The 16,249-nt window shown below is 38.3% G+C and overlaps 1 protein-coding gene across 12 annotated transcripts in view; it reads left to right on the forward strand.

The window, feature by feature from the left end:
- Positions 1-16,249, forward strand: part of MITF (melanocyte inducing transcription factor) — a 66,084-nt gene that overhangs the window by 11,291 nt on the left and 38,544 nt on the right. Inside the window, exon 1 of one of the 12 annotated variants that reach the window (XM_053470152.1) lies at positions 15,798-15,881. The exons of the other annotated variants lie outside the window; for them this stretch is intronic. Coding sequence (XP_053326127.1) covers positions 15,838-15,881 — 44 coding nt within the window. The 5' untranslated portion in view covers positions 15,798-15,837. Of the gene's footprint in view, positions 1-15,797; positions 15,882-16,249 lie in introns of those variants that run through there. 12 annotated transcript variants of the gene reach the window in all.

Below are 16,249 nucleotides of genomic sequence, written 5' to 3' on the forward strand. Positions count from 1 at the left end.
ACTGGGTCCCCCCCGATTCCATGGGCTACCCCTTAATGGTTTTACGTCCTCTTGATGGAATAGAGGGAGAAATAATAACTTTGTGATATGTACTAAAATATGACAACATAATATGTAAAGGACATCTGTCATGGAAAAAATATTAGGAGCCAATATGGGGTCCAAAGAGGGGATCAAAGATCAACTCCCATTCAGTTTCCAATCAATATTCAATGAGTCTCCAGCCAAGGGAAGGACATAGCCAAGCTACCAACTGCTGGAGCAGTGATTATCAAACAGTATATATAATAAGCTCATGGAATTGTTACCAGGGGGTTGCATACAAGACAGAACTTGACATGGAGTAACATTTGACCTATACAGTGTGCAAGCCAAGTTGCTAGGAGGTATTTTCTTTGGTTTCAAATTGAAACCTATTATATCCTAGAAGTATTAAGGTAGATTTAAGAATCTCTGTGTCACTCGTTTATGGTGGTCTTCTCGTAGATACAACAAGCAGCTGACTTTTGAGCTGTACACTTGCGATCGATTAGGCAAAGCAAACATTGTCACTCATTCATTTTTGAACGCCAGGTCAACTTTAATGCTCAAAAGGACACTTTACCCCCCCCCATTCTGCCTTTAAAGCGGAGGTCACATGGAAGGCGATGTTCTCTGAGCATTAGATACAGTGTAGCACGGAGTAACAGGGAACGTCCTCTGCTTAATAAACTTCCCACCGTAGCCAATCATCGTTTCTTGTTTTAGTACTCGCTAAGTTATTTCCTGTAATTTGTTTTCCTCTCTTACAAATGAAAGAAGCGGGGATCCATTGCATGTCAATAAGGCAAGAAAGACCACAATAACTTCACTGCTTGTTATATTTAATAAATTAACAATTTAATAAAACGCAGATACATTAATAAATAATATTATAGACTATCTTGAAGATCGTAATTGCCAGCTAATAAGAATAAATTAATGGCTTAAAATGCTTAATTTGAGTAATTAAAGTATATTGACATAAAATGAATGTGAATATATATATATATATATATATATATATATATATATATATATCGGTGTATATTTATATATATACTCATATTGTTATATATATGAGACTTTTTCTTTGCTCAGGTCTCCCTGCGCTTTTTTTTAGCTTTGTAGCTTTTAGATAATCAATGTAATTTCCAATATAAAACAGTTTTATCCCCACAGAGTTTGTATAGTGAATTAATGTAGCTCAACAAATATTTATATATCTTGGTTCCCAAGATGCGTGCCAATTATTTATACTCTAAGCCAAACCTATACATGTAGTTACTATGTGTTATACTATGTGTTATATACATTCGTTATTGTGAAAGCAAACATTTAACAAAGAAGAAAAACACACAGGACAATATATATATACAGTATATCTATATCATTTTTTTATTTTTTATCATAAAAGAGGCAATGAGAGGTAATTCTCAATAGTATTTTCAAACAATTGAGTAAAAAAATTAAATATATCTCTATTTGAGCCACAAGAAGAAACTGACCCAAAAGATGCACCCATTAAGGGGTAGTTTATGAGGGGGGGCAGATGTGCTTTTGTTTAAGGGTTGCCTGATATTTATTCTAAAACCCCTGGGATAGTATAAGATTCTTTAGTCAAAGGTGATACTTTTCATTGGGTCAACATAGAAAAGCGAGTAGAGTCACTTGGTCTTGGCGTTTCATCTTCTCTTCGCCCAATACGGGGATGTCATTTTATTGTTAGGGGATGAGGGGAATGATTTCCAACTTGATAAACCCCAGTAAAAGGTGATAGAGTTCCATATTAATCTCTATTGCTGCCCTGGACCTCAACCAGGGCAATGCCACCAGCCACCTCCTTCATGACACCACCCAGCTTCTGAGCACCATGTATGGCATCATCCACCTTCTAAGGATGCGCGGTGCCAGGTGGAAGTAAACTATGGAGAAAATGCCAACCCGACAGAGTTCTCCATAGTAGAACCCTGTTGTCCAATTGCCACCTCCTTGACCTGCTGTCCTAGGGGCCTAGGGGTGCCTATGGCTGCACCATTCACTGTCACCTGAAGTGATCCTCGGTTTGTAAAGAGACAGACAAGATTTTTTTTTTAAAGTGAGACAGAAACTCTCACTCGGTCGAAATGTTTAGCGACATTCATAGTAAAGAGACTGGCCAAATACAGATTGTTATCTGAGTCAGGACACTAGATTACAGTGACATTCACAAAACAAAATAAACATTCATCTTCGCAACAAGAAATCCTTTGTTCGATGAGAAAGAAATTATAGTCTGGTTACCGCTTTGAGATGTGATTTTTTTTTTTAACAGGAATAGAAATGGAATGCGATTGAAAAGGGAAAAAAAAACGTTGACTTTCTGAAATCAATGAAACGATGTAAATGGCAATTTTAATTCCTTTGATATTTTAATCATTGGAAACATAGTATCAGGAAAAGATGGGTAGTGAAGTGAGGAGGCTGTGTGGACAGGGGTATCTCCAGTGTTCTTCTAAAAAGTCTCCTAAGGACAGAATTCAAGCGGAACTGTCTTTGTTCCAAAATCTTACTCTTTACAGTTCTATACACTAGAACCATATAGAACTTTTCCTCCCACCCAGTGGGGTTATCTAGGCTTACAGTAGGATGACCACGTGTCCTGGATTGCCCGGGATAGAATTCTGAGTGAAGGTCCCTTCTTCCCCCGGGCTCAGTGTAAGCTGCAGCCAGCACTAGGTATGTATGTGGGACTGTGTGTGTATGGGACTGTGTTTGACTGTTTGTGTGACTGTGTGTGTAATGTCTGGTAATAGAGGGGTTAATTCTCTGAATCTGCTCGTCTCTGGTAATAGAGGGGTTAATTCTCTGCATCTGCTCGTCTCTGGTAATAGAGGGGTTAATCATCTGAATCTGCTCTTCTCTGGTAATAGAGGGGTTAATTCTCTGAATCTGCTCGTCTCTGGTAATAGAGGGGTTAATCATCTGCATCTGCTCGTCTCTGGTAATAGAGGGGTTAATCATCTGAATCTGCTCGTCTCTGGTAATAGAGGGGTTAATTATCGGAATCCGCTCGTCTCTGGTAATAGAGGGGTTAATTCTCTGAATCCGCTTGTCTCCCTAATCGGTCCATTCACACTATGAAAGTTGGGCCCTAGTCGACAAAGCCAGTGAGGATGGCAGCAAGCGTTCCAACTCCTTAACCCCCCTCTGTAAATACATTCGTCGCTGCTCCCACCCTTTGAAAGGCTGCGTGAGCCAATCAACAAAAGTAAAGAGGTAATGGGGAGGAATAACCAAATTGTTGTTTCTTGTGGCATAAAAATAATTTGGCTTATAAATATGTTGGTTTTTTTTCTCTGTAAGATTCATTTATTTAGCGCATAGAACTGCAGAATGTAACATTGGAGACGCTTTAAACGATGGCCCTTGTCCGATCTTTACTCAGTGTAACATTCGCCGCTCGGTTCTGTCTGCAAATGAACGTCCTTTTGCTGAGGATTAACTTGCCGTTGCAGTTCCCGTTTCTCTTTTCCTTGAGAGTTCCAACTCTCCAGGTTTTTATTTCTGAGATTTTCTGATATTTCCCATTTTCTTCCCCCGTTCCGCGCGTTTTATTATTATTTCTGCGTAACTCTGATAGTAATTTTAAGGAGCTGGAACGCTTGCTTGTTTTGGAAAGACAGCAAATGCGTTACTGAGACAATCTATTACCGCTCGGGAATCTGGCACCGGCGTGGATTTCTGTGCTGTCTCTGTGCTCTGCACTAATGTAAACCCCAGCTGTCTTTACATGACACACGGAATAAACGTCCCGAATGTTAAAGACGCGGTTCCACTTAGACACAAAATGACTCGATATCGCATGCACGGTAAACCGATGAGCCAAGCAGTACTTGGAAGAATGCTTCTAATGCTGCATTAAGCTACAAAACACTTTAAAAATCAAAGAAGCAGGTGGAACCGCACCTTTAAAATACTTATATTATCTGTCTGTATTGTGGTAAATGTTCAATATAGTTTATAGACAGAGTCAAGACAAGGAGCTGACCTTTGGTAGTTGAAATTGGTAAAAGACCCCGTTTGATTTACTAAAACCACAGCATTTAACTAAATTTTTGATCATGAGAGTCATTTATAACATAAACGTTACTTATATCTACTAAACATTCTTAACCCCTTAAGGACAATGGGCGGTCCCAAAACCCATTGAAAATAATGCGTTTTGAGCCCGTACATGTACGGGCTTTGTCATTAAGGGGTTAATATCAGAATGCATATGAATTTACTGACCCGGGAACTCCTTGGGTTTGACCCGGAGTCTCCGAGTGAAGCCCTGCTTCCCTGGGTCTCCGGGTCACAATCTCCTTTCATCCCGCCCACTCCCCACCCACATTCCTGACACTACCTACCCGCTAAAGGCTGTCAGGGACTAGCCACACCCCTTCATAAAGCCACTCCCCCCAGAAGACGGGCCTGGGTATGATAATTATTGTACATTACAACGTGATCAATCAACTTAGCCGTGATATCTTCATCGATACAATGATTAAAAAAAAGAAATAACGGCAACCAGAGAATAGTAAAATTAAGGTCGGAGGCTGAAAAAATACAAAACTGAAAATTTTATACTAGACTAAGCCCAGGATGGATATGTGTAACTGTCACAAAAATGAGTCGTGCCGCAGTGAGTTGGAAAATATTTTTATGGGAATTAAAAACTAAATTAAAACATTAAAAACTTTGACACAAATTTTGGGAAAGTTTTTTTTTTATTATTTTTTATCAACTAATGTCATTTTATAGCTGAAAGGTTTACTTTAATGAGCAGTCCAAGGCTTTGAACGACATTGCCAAACGGATACCGCAAGTTTACGTGACTAATACATGTGTAAGCGCATCGCTAATAAGTGACTCACCCTCCAACAGATACCAAGGGTCTATTTTTTGCAGAGAATTGAGTTTATTTTTTTGAAATCTCTGCGAATTCCTCCGGGATCAAGGTTGTCTTTTATTATTTGGGAAAACAACATCCTTTATAAAGATTTTTTTTTTATTTTTTTTTACTGTTCAAAAAAAAAAATCTATTTTTAACCTTAAGGCAACAAACCGAAATTAAAATGGCAAAATGTATTATCAAATGTGTGCTTGCTTTGTAAACATTTGTCTAGTTGGAAGAATTTATTGGAATGTCCTGTTTGCTGGTCTCCGGGCGTCGAAGCACGGGATATTTTCAAACTTTAGAGTCGTAAACACACAATTAATTAAAACATCCGTATGATAAAAAAAAAAATGGTCTCCCCTATGCTTAATCAGCTTATAATGTATAATCGAGCCACTTCTCTTTCATTCAGTTCGGGTTTTTTTTTTATATTTTTATTATAATTTTATTTATTTATTTATTTTTTTTTACTTTTTTATTTGGACAAAAAAAAACAGTTTTGGGCCTCCAATCTAGTCTGTATTAAAAAAAAAAAAAAACAGGACAGGGCAAGTTGTGTGTCAGCGAAGGTGGCCTTCTTCAGGTGTCCAACTATATTGAAGATAAGAGTAACGCGGCTTACTTTATGAAGTATAGAAGTTTATTCCTACTATCCAGACATATAGATGATGATTTCATCTCCACGTGGTGCTGATGTAGCCATGGTCGCAGATGGCTGAGCCCCTTTCACCATGATCAGGACTTGCCCTACCATAGAAGATAGCTAGATGGCTGCTTGGGACACCGAGCTTGAAGGAGCCGCCGCCATCAGGTTCCCTGCTATGTCGGCAAACAATATCGCAAAGGTTGGGGGGAGACGTTAAATCACAAAGCTAGTAAAAACTCATACAGTTTGTTTTTAATCAATAAACTGGATTTGACAAACTGGTTTCAGCCGGTTCTACCACCAACGTCCCGCTTCGCATTACTAATGTGAACTTCTGCTGCTAGAGGGCCAAACCACGGGCAAATCCTTAAAACAACTCATTCTCCTCCCCTGTAATAATAATATTTTATGATTTGTTTTGTGTCGACCGTTTAATCTCTCAGTTTATGGTTTCTTTGCCTTTCCTTCCCAATAATCTTTAATAAACATTAAAGCATTTAAATTGGATCTCAATTCGGTTTGGTACGACCCTGATCGTTAACAGAGGGTAAATGTATCCCTTCTGCACTGACTTTGGAAACGTCCAAATTATTATCCTACTGCAATGTGTTAATATTTTTTATTTTTTTATTTTTTTCGATACTGTTATTGTGAGCTAACCTATTTTTGACAGTATTTTCAATCTTAGAGTAAAGATTAATTCTTAAAAAATAATTCACAAATATCTTTAGTATGGGTACAAATAAACAGAATAAAATAGCAAGGTTGGAAAATAGCTAATAAAAATAACAAAAAAAGTAGATTTTGCTTCATGCGCCATGTACCAACGTGACATTAACTGTATGGTTCCTTTCCAACATCTCCACGGCTGTTGACTAAAGCGTAGCTAGACCCGAATCTCATGATGACATCAAAGTAGGTTTACTAATGCTGTAACAAAATGAAATGAGTGTTTAAAATTGTTAATTAAAAGTATGTTGTTGTACAGAGACTCCCTGCTTCATCTTTTAACTTGGAACTGGAGCTTGTAAGTTGGAACTTCCAAGACTCGGCTTGATTAGCTGTTGAGTGGAATTGACCCACACAATAAACTTCATGAGCTAACACAACTCTGTAGGCAAATTTCTCCTTTCCATGAGTCTTAGTGAATAACCCCTGGGGACTTAATTCTCGTCTCCTACCTGGCCTTCATATGTTGTGGTTTCTTAAGGATGTTGGGACACTCCAATCAGTAGGTTTTAGACTTGACCAACAGTCACATTTGTTCCAGAGGCTTCTTATCTTAAGTCACCATGGGGTCAACTGCCCTTCATTCAAGGGATGGGTTGGATTGTGGTCTCCTACATTACAAGTAAAATGCTTTGAGTATAATGTTAGTTGTGTCCATGACATCGCCATGTGTAGAAGGCTCCGCGCCACCTGTCTTATTAACTCATTAACTACTGATTCTTGGTAGGCTGGTGCCCACACGAGTTGTTGGATGTTACTGTTGCATACATTAGGCCAGTAGTCAATTACTTGCCCTACCTCGCCTACCTAGACACATTTCAAGAGCCGATATGACTACATTAAAAGTGACCTTGCTTCTGTGTCTGTGTCTTAGATCCCATGTATTGTATCTTTAAAGCTTGGTGTGTTGACCTGCGTTTCTGCTTCACATTGTATGCACCACTTATCCTTCCAACCCTATGAACAGTACGTCTAAGAATCACAGGTTATCTTGACCACCTTTTTTTTTAACAATGGGCATAGAAAGTCAGAAATTGGCCCAGTATGTCTTTGTTTATATACCTTGTCCAAATATTGAAGCAGCCACATTTAAATGTGAGTTTAGAACAAAAAATTAAAACTAGGTTATTAATCTCATTAAATGTTTTCCAACAGATTAAGTTATTTTATTTAAAAAAATAATCATTTTTTATGCCATGTTTAGCTATGGGACTAAATTAACCTAAGCTCATTTTGGCTCGCCATCAACCCTAGAATGATAATTCCCAAAGATCGCTGTCTTGGGATCCAAGGCCTAGATCGGGGAAGAAACTCACGTTTTGGATAGACACGTCGGACATCTTCCACAAAAAATAAGCAGAGAACCCTCGACCCTGAAGATTATTTTAGTATTACTCAATATATAAAAATCTGAAACAGTTTTGGAAAGGCCCAAACTTGTGGATAATTCTAGGTTGTTCGTAACACCCTAAAAAATATTGAAATGATCTTCAAACTGTAATCTGTGGTTGAAATTACACCCTTTTGTTGTAGGTTTTAAGCTATTTCTTTATCTTTATCTTGAACAAAAGAGAAAAACAGTGGGTTGTGGGTTTATTGGAAAAATACTGGGAAAAAAAACCTTTTTTAATAATAGCTAAATATACAGTATTTAATTGGCTGGCAGGTAAATGTTGGTAATAAATGCCCTATTTGGTATAATTTAAAGGTAAATATTTGAGTTGCTTTTAAATATAGCCGGATTTTCTGCAAAAAGGCAAATATGTGTTGAAATGTTGCATCGACAAATATAAAGTTTTACACCAAGGACACTTTTTTCTTTTACATTCATTATCTGGAGACAGAGAGATATTAAATCGAGATGATTGACATGATTTTGATGAGTTCGGTACTTATTAGTTACTACTAGCTGTGATTTGCTGAAGTCGTGTAAATACCGTATTACACAACAGGATTTGGAGGATTTGTTGGTGAACGTAGGAGTTTGTGCAAAGTCAGTTTCTGGAAGCCAGTGATTAATAAGAACGTTTCTAGACATTTGTGGGCTTTTTTTTTCCTGTTCTGGTGGCTGATTGAATACAACATGAATACAGTCTCCTTTTTAAACAAAAAACTCAAATATAATCGCAGGGAAAGGTAAGTTCACATCCTGGGGTTAATAAGAAAAACTCTAATTAATTAAAAAAAAACTTTAATTAATGCAAAAAATATGCACATGTGAGGGGTAAATGTTTTTGTAGTTTTTTTCTCTCTTTTAAATATTTTTTTTTACATTTTCCTAGTATTTAATATTACATTTTTGTTTGTTTTAGTATTTTGTTTTTATTCTTATTTTTCCATTTTCTTTGTGTAAAAATGGTAAACCGGTAGACTTTTCCCCCCAAATTTTCTATAAAATATACTTATTGTGTATTAAAGATTTTAAAGAAGTAATGTTTAGCTTTTCTTTTAATACCTGATTTTATTACGTCTGACTTAAAGATTTGTAATTAAGACGAAGTTGAATTGGATTATCAGATATTTTAATTTCCACTTTAAAATGTATTATTTTCGGAACTTAAATTGTTTTATTGTTTAAACATTTTGGCATTCATGTTCACTTAAATGGTTATGATAGTTGAGTGCTACCTTATAATTAATATATTCTTTATTTTTACTTTCTTTCTTTTTCTTTTCCTCTTTATTTCCTTTTTGTTATTTTTCTTTCTTCCTTTTCTACCTCTTTTTTCTTCTCTTTTTCTTTCTCTTTGTTTATGATTCATTGATACATTGTGATGGACTTCTCTATACATCTTCTGATATCTTATAACTGGAAACTTTTTGGCTTCCACCATTCTTGGGTTCCCAAATTGCAAAATGTTCTCACAAAATCTTACAAAATAAGCACTTGTTATCAATTATAATTGATATAATGTTTTACTGATACAATGTTGCTTCCCACATACATTTCGCTGCCTGATTCTCTGCAGTGATTTTTTTTTTAATGATGGCATGAAGTTCCTGCAAAAAAATTAAAAAAATAAATAATGTTCCAGATATTCCTGCCAAAAATGTCTGGGCTTCGATGTGTCAGAACATATAGAAAAAAAAATGCTTGTGTTTAATGTAAACATGATGTAGGCGTCTCGACACAATTCCATGACATTGACATCAAAGTGACTAATTGTAGGATGACAGAGTTTCCCCTTTAATAATAATAATAATAATAGCGCTCAAGAAAAGTGTAGAACCTTGTGAAAATTAAGAAAGGGATAGATAAGAAATCCATCTGATGACTTGTAAGAGTTAAAACCTTCTCTAAGCTCTATTTAAGTATTATCAGAGGTAGTTTTTGGTCAAAGATGATAACTTTATATTGGACCAACACAGAAAATGATATAAAGTTATGGAAGCTTTAATCTAGAAACAATTAGTCGCCCGTTTCTCCTGCTGTAAAGACTCAAACCTTAATCATGTGTTGGATTTGTCTTGGATTCAGGAACCACATGCCCATCCCATGTTGCTTAACCCCTTAATGACAAAGCCCGTACATGTATGGGCTCAAAATGCATTGTTTTCAATGGGTTTAGGGACCGCCCATTGTCTTTAAGGGGTTAAATGCCCTCACTGTATTAGCCTCTGCTAGGAAGCTGTTCTACTTATCTACTACCCACTCTGTAATCCAAAGGACAAACCATTGAGGTCGCAAAAGCTTGTGTGATTCTAGATCTTTTTTATGTTGGCCCCAATAGAATGTATAGAAGTCAACTAAAGACTCAACTAAAGACTCCAGGTTCTCTTGGATCACTATGGCTGTTTTGTTTTGTTTTTATCAGGCACATATATGACCTCTAACATACATGTTTTTTTTAATAACTTTGGGTATCTGAGACATATCTAACTATTATTTATTTTAGAATATGGGAAGGAATGCTTATTTTATGTCTGATTCCCCCTACTAGTTTTATGACGCAGTTTCTTGCTGCGCAGCGTAAAGGGAATCACCCGTCGGGGGAGTTTTATGCAAAAATGTTCAGTCTCCTAATATTTAAAATTATTCGTTTTCACCGGGATGATGCAGACAAAGCAAACACACCTGTGGGATGCTCTCACGGATTCACAGATTCGTTTTACCAGAGGCCGTTTAAAAACCGTGAGATACACGTTGGAGCAAAGAGATCTGAGGTACGGCTTTATATCAAAACGCTGTTTATACCAGAGACTGAATCCCAACATATACACCACTGTTCAAAGGTTTGGGGTCACTCAGCTGTTTTCACGGAATACAAGGACATTTCTGCTCTCATTGTGTACTATTTAGTTGACTTGTGCAATTAGATTCATGCAAACTTATAATTTACAGAATTTTGGTAAATTTGATAATTCTTAGGAAGCCACCAAAATGGCCAAAATGTTTTTTGGAGGTACTTGACCGAAAGTGCCACAATTTTGGCAGAAGTTTATCTTAGGGCAAAATGGCAGCACTTTTGGTGATTTCCTCTCATCTGATTGGAGCATCCGACATAGCTTGACGCAAACTTCTGCCAAAATCGCGTTGCTTCCGGTGACGTCCTCTCCCACAATCATCCAATTGGGGGAGAGGCATTTGACAAAAACCTAGTTTTATTTATTTTAATAAACTCATGTGTCACTTTGGGTGACTTTTCCTGCTTAAACACCACACTGAGCTGATGCTTTATGGCAATGCTAATGAAGTCTGTTCTTCCAAAGATGTTTATTAGTTAGCCTGTCCAGCTTTGTGATTTAAACTGAGCCATTCTATTGAATAGCTGCACCTTTAAAACGTTCCAATCCCCGATTGCATGGTGTTCGCGCACTCGCCCATTCAGCATGGAAGCCTGTAGAGATGGCGTTGTTCTCTGAGCAGGGAAGGCCTGTATTGTGTGTGGCTGCCGCTAGCACTTTTCAAGACCATTAGCTGTAAATGCTTTCTGTATTGTTCAACGGAGTTTCGCTTTCCATGATTATTGCTGACTCTGCATTTTCTGACCTGTTTCACCCTTTCTCCTCCTGCTGTTTAAGTATTTGCTTTATGTTTCTGTATAACTTTCTACTAGCTCCATTGCCATTATAAGTGACCTGTAAACATTCTAGGTAATGAGATATGCACGCTCCCCTGACCTGGAAAATACCAAAAAATATTATTGTGACATTGGTGAATAACGTCCCTTTTTACCACCACAGAATACAAAATATACAGAAAAGAAAATGAATAAATACATACCTCACAAGCACTTTTCACTTGAATTATGACATTATAACATAATATCACATATTTAACCCTTATATTTAAAAGACCAGAAACCTATTGTATATATAACAATAAATAATAATGATAACCTATTGTGTAGCTGGTGTAATTTGGGCTTGGTCACATTCATGGGAATAAGGAAAGGGAAAAAGATTTTTGAATACTTCTTGAAATTCCTAATTGTAATGTAAAGAAGTTTTACTTTACTGAGAGCAGGGCCGGCCGAAGACTTAACGCCGCCTGGGGCGAAGTTTAAAAAGCCGCCCCCCCCCCGACGCCGGGGGGGGGCGAAGTTTAAAACGATGCCCCCCCGCCGACGCCGGGGGGGGGGCATTTTAAACTTCGCCGACGCCATACGACCCCCCCCCCGTACTTACCTTTAAACAGTCTCCCTGCTCTGCCACGGTGCCGGCTTGTAATGCTGAGCGCCGGAAATTGACGTCACTTCCGGCGCTCTGCATTACAAGCCGGCACCGGGACCGAACAGGGAGACTCGCCGCAGAGGAGAGAGAGAGAGAGGGGCGCCGAGCGGGTAAGCGAAAACCACTCTGTGCCCCTCTCTCTCTCTCTCCTCCGCTACAAAAAAAAACAAAAAAAAAACGCTTGGGGCGGCAAAGTGCCGCCCCTTCTAAAGTGCCGCCTGGGGCAATTGCCCCAGTCTGCCCCATTATAGGGCCGGCCCTGACTGAGAGGGTGGTAGATACATGGAACAGTTTCCCAGTAGAAGTGGTGGAGGCTAATACAGTGAGGGAATTTAAACATGCATGGGATAGACATACGGCTCCTGAATCTAAGATGAGACCAACGACTGATTAAGGTTCGAGACTTTACAGCAGACAAAACAGGCAGACTAGATGCGCTGAATGAGTCTGATCTGCGGGCAAATTCTATGTTTCGATGTTAACTGCATCAGAACTAATGAATAATACCAGGGCAAATAAAGAGTTCTTAGCTCCCTCTAGTGGTCACAAATAAAATGACATAACATGCATTGGCTGCCTCCAGTGGTGACAAATTCAAGTCCTTTAACACCCTTTAACTCCCAAGTCAGACAATCATCATCATCATCATCCTCATACTGAATGCCAACATCATCACAAAATTAAATATATTGGAACTGCTATTTGAAGTCAAAGGAGAGTTATTTTAACAGTTATCAAATTTGAGAATATCGATATTTTTACAGGGCCCTATATAAAAATACACTTATCATATATAAGTATACACTAATTATTTATTATAGTTTTCTAATTAGTGCTCATTATGTAGACAAAGGGTTTTTAGTCTAAAATCAGAAGTCTCATGGTCACATGGTAGGGAGCTGGCTCCATATTAAACACTTTATTGATAATATGCATTCTTGCTATTGCTATTTTGTATTTTTACAAATACTGTAGGTCTTGTTTGGATCCCAGTTTATATAGTCACCTCAACAATTCACGTTGCATAGATCAGATTTAAAAGTTGATCAAATGTCATAGATGAATTAAAAAATATTGCTGTAATGCAGAACTCCACTAGAGGGCGACATATTAGCAGAAAACAATACAGCAAAGTCAGCCAGATGTCCTTACTAATTGGTAACATACAGCCCTCAATTTCTGTCCATAGACTGCAATTATCTTATAGAACACTTATATAATAAATTAAACACCGGTTTTAAGTTATACTATTATGTATTTGTTGGTAAAATGACCAGCAGAAAACTGCGTTCCAGTCCAAAGTTTACAGTGTTAGCTAGATGACTTTAAATCACGTTAACCTGACCTTCATGTTAAGACGCATGTGATATTTAAGGAAGTAAATAATGTCATGACCTGTGTCACAATCAGTGGGTGGATATTTAAAGTTTCGGTACTACATCTGCAGGTTCCTGTAGCTGATTTCATTAAAAAACAACAAGACAAACTCCTGCTAAATGCCAGAAAAAAAACTGATAAAATAATAGAAATAACAATAGAGTTAATCAGAGTGAATTCTAAAAAAAATAAATAAAATAAATCACAACAAGCGTTTGTGCAAAATCCTCACCATTGATTTCAAAATGAACGTCCAAAAAAAGTGTGTCTGAGGTCACAATCGTCCTTTCCTTGGGCTGTGTTCCAGGTTCATTTTGTTACTTGATCTAATTGTTTAACGCTTTGGCCAAATTTCAGTTCCTTGGCTTGAGCGCCAGGATTAATTTATTTTTAACTTTTTTCTTTTTCACACTTGACAGTGACTTTTGTTATAATGTATAACTCGAAGGTTGGTCAATTAACAGACTTATTATAAACTCTTGGCAACAATGCTCACTCTTGCATAACACACGGTAGATTTTCCTAGTGATCACGTTGTTATATTCTTGGTTATAAGATGGACGCTCACCAGATCTGTCACTCCAGATTATTATTCTTACATCATCAAGAAGCCGCGGCGATGGGCCGCATCGGCCCTGTCATCGCTAGCCCTGCCCTGGTTATATTAGAGAAAGAAGAAACCATGTCTGGTGATTCCACGCAGATCCAAGTCTTCCACCCTGCTCAAATCCCGCACCCATTCCTACAATCGCTTTGAGGCCCTGTATTTCTCAAGAGGATGGACTTATTTTTGGCAAAAGCTTTTCTAGAGCAAAAAAAACACAACAACAACAACAAAAAGAACCTACTTTATCATTGCTTGCTTCTATACCGAGAGCTAAATATACTCCCCCCCCCCCGAAGTTCTGTAATCGGAATCTTTGGAATTTCGCACGCTGTTACATTTTGTTCTATAGTATAAATAAATAATCTTTTTGATACGTTATAAAGGTTAGCGCAGCTAGACATGTAAGATTACATGCTGGCATCTTCCAGAGCTGGCATCCTCATAAAATGAATGGTTTGCTAGATATTATTCTTCGACTCGCCTTTCATGCACAAGGTTGTTTGGACTGCAAAGTCCCGGAGCACTGCTTGGCGTTGGCTTCTGTTTACATGATGGAGAGTTGGCACCGTGTCAGCAATAGCTGGAATATCTCCAGTGCTACAGCGGCCGACCATCCGCTGAGGACTCGTCTAACAGTAGCTGTTGATTATTAGTTACCTTTGGACGCGTTTACGACACCCGTCCATTCCGTTAAGGAATAGTCTAGAATAGTCTAATAGTATAACCCACCGCCCAAGTAATTTGGAACACCATTCAATTAGTCGATAAAGATATCCACTGCTCGGTCATAAAATGGATTTTGATGGATTATCATAAAATACATACCCAGATTTGGAAACATTTTTACTTAGAAATGACATCACAAACGGAGCGTCGGGCCTAAATATCAAGATGGTCCTGTAACCGGAAAAAAAAAGTTACATTAAAATAAGATCCCAAAAAACTATTCTGAAAAATATTTAGAATTTTCACTTGTGCCTTGGATTTAAATAATATTTGCCTGCATGTGGTTTATAGAAGAAAATATTTAATAAAGATGATATAAAATCGACAATAACTTAAAGACACAATAAGACAGAAGGAGGAGAAGGTCTTGCTCTTGTGAACTTACAATCTATGGGTGTTGACCTCTCCTTACTGATCTCCGATCATTAAACATTTGTATCAGTGTAGAAGCCAAGAAGAAAAATGCCCCAAAATGCCACATCACATAATGAATTTTATGGCTTTTATGTTGAAACTTATTACTAAAAATGACCTCGAAGACTTCTTAATCATAACTCGTTTTGTAAACAAACAAACCTTGAAATGCATATCACGGAATTACGGGATTAAGTCTCCCGAAGAGCTGCCGAAGCACAGAAGGCAGGTGGGTCAGTAACGTATCCATGCAGAAGTCGATAGCGCTGGCTTCTAGGTACATAGAAACGTTTGGCGGCAGATCGGCCCCATTCGGCCCCCGTCTAGTCTGCCTGTTTTTCCCGCTGTAAAGACTCAAACCTTAATCAGTCGTTGGTCCCGTCTTAGACTCAGGATGTTCTTCTCGTCCTCTCTATCTAGTAGAGGTTATACAGTTCTTGATGCCCCTGCTTGGCTCAGAGTTACTTATTACCCCCCACCCCTTCCCCTGCTGCCAGCCTGCCCTCGGTTCCTCGGTCCCAGGTAGATTCTAGATTAAACAGGTCTGTTATAGCAGACAGACAGCAGGGCACTTCACCAGCGCGGAGCTCATTCTGGATTGGAGTTGCCAAGGTTTAATCGGGATCCTCCCCCGGTGACACACGCACCGAAACAACTTCAATTTGACTTTCACCGCTCTCCAAGGGCTTACAGAGCACCTTTAACACAGACGAGACCAATAAAACCATGGAAACTCTCGGGATACATATGTTTATGCCTCACTTGTACGGGTAAGGAGATCTACCCATTCGGCGTGCGGCTTTGTGCTTTGGAACGCTTAGCGTAGAAAAGATACTTTGTAACAAAGATACGCTTGTTATCTCGCAGCTGCCGGAGCGTCCAGAGACCGGTCAGAATCTGATGAGGAAGCCGCTAGATAACAAACATGCGTCTTATGGGTTAACTGTTCCCCGACCAGAGGAATATATATATGTATATATATATATATAGTAGAAAGGTTTGATAAAGCGATCCAGAAAATCTTGCATGCTCAGGGATGTGCGGTTTTAATTTTGTACACCGCTACAGACTAAGTTGGTGCAGTACTACTGCACACCTTGTTACAATGATTTGTTTTTGATGAAGGGGTTAATGGTCA

This window comes from Spea bombifrons, chromosome 6 (assembly GCF_027358695.1).
Source record: "Spea bombifrons isolate aSpeBom1 chromosome 6, aSpeBom1.2.pri, whole genome shotgun sequence".
Lineage (NCBI taxonomy): Eukaryota > Metazoa > Chordata > Amphibia > Anura > Pelobatidae > Spea > Spea bombifrons.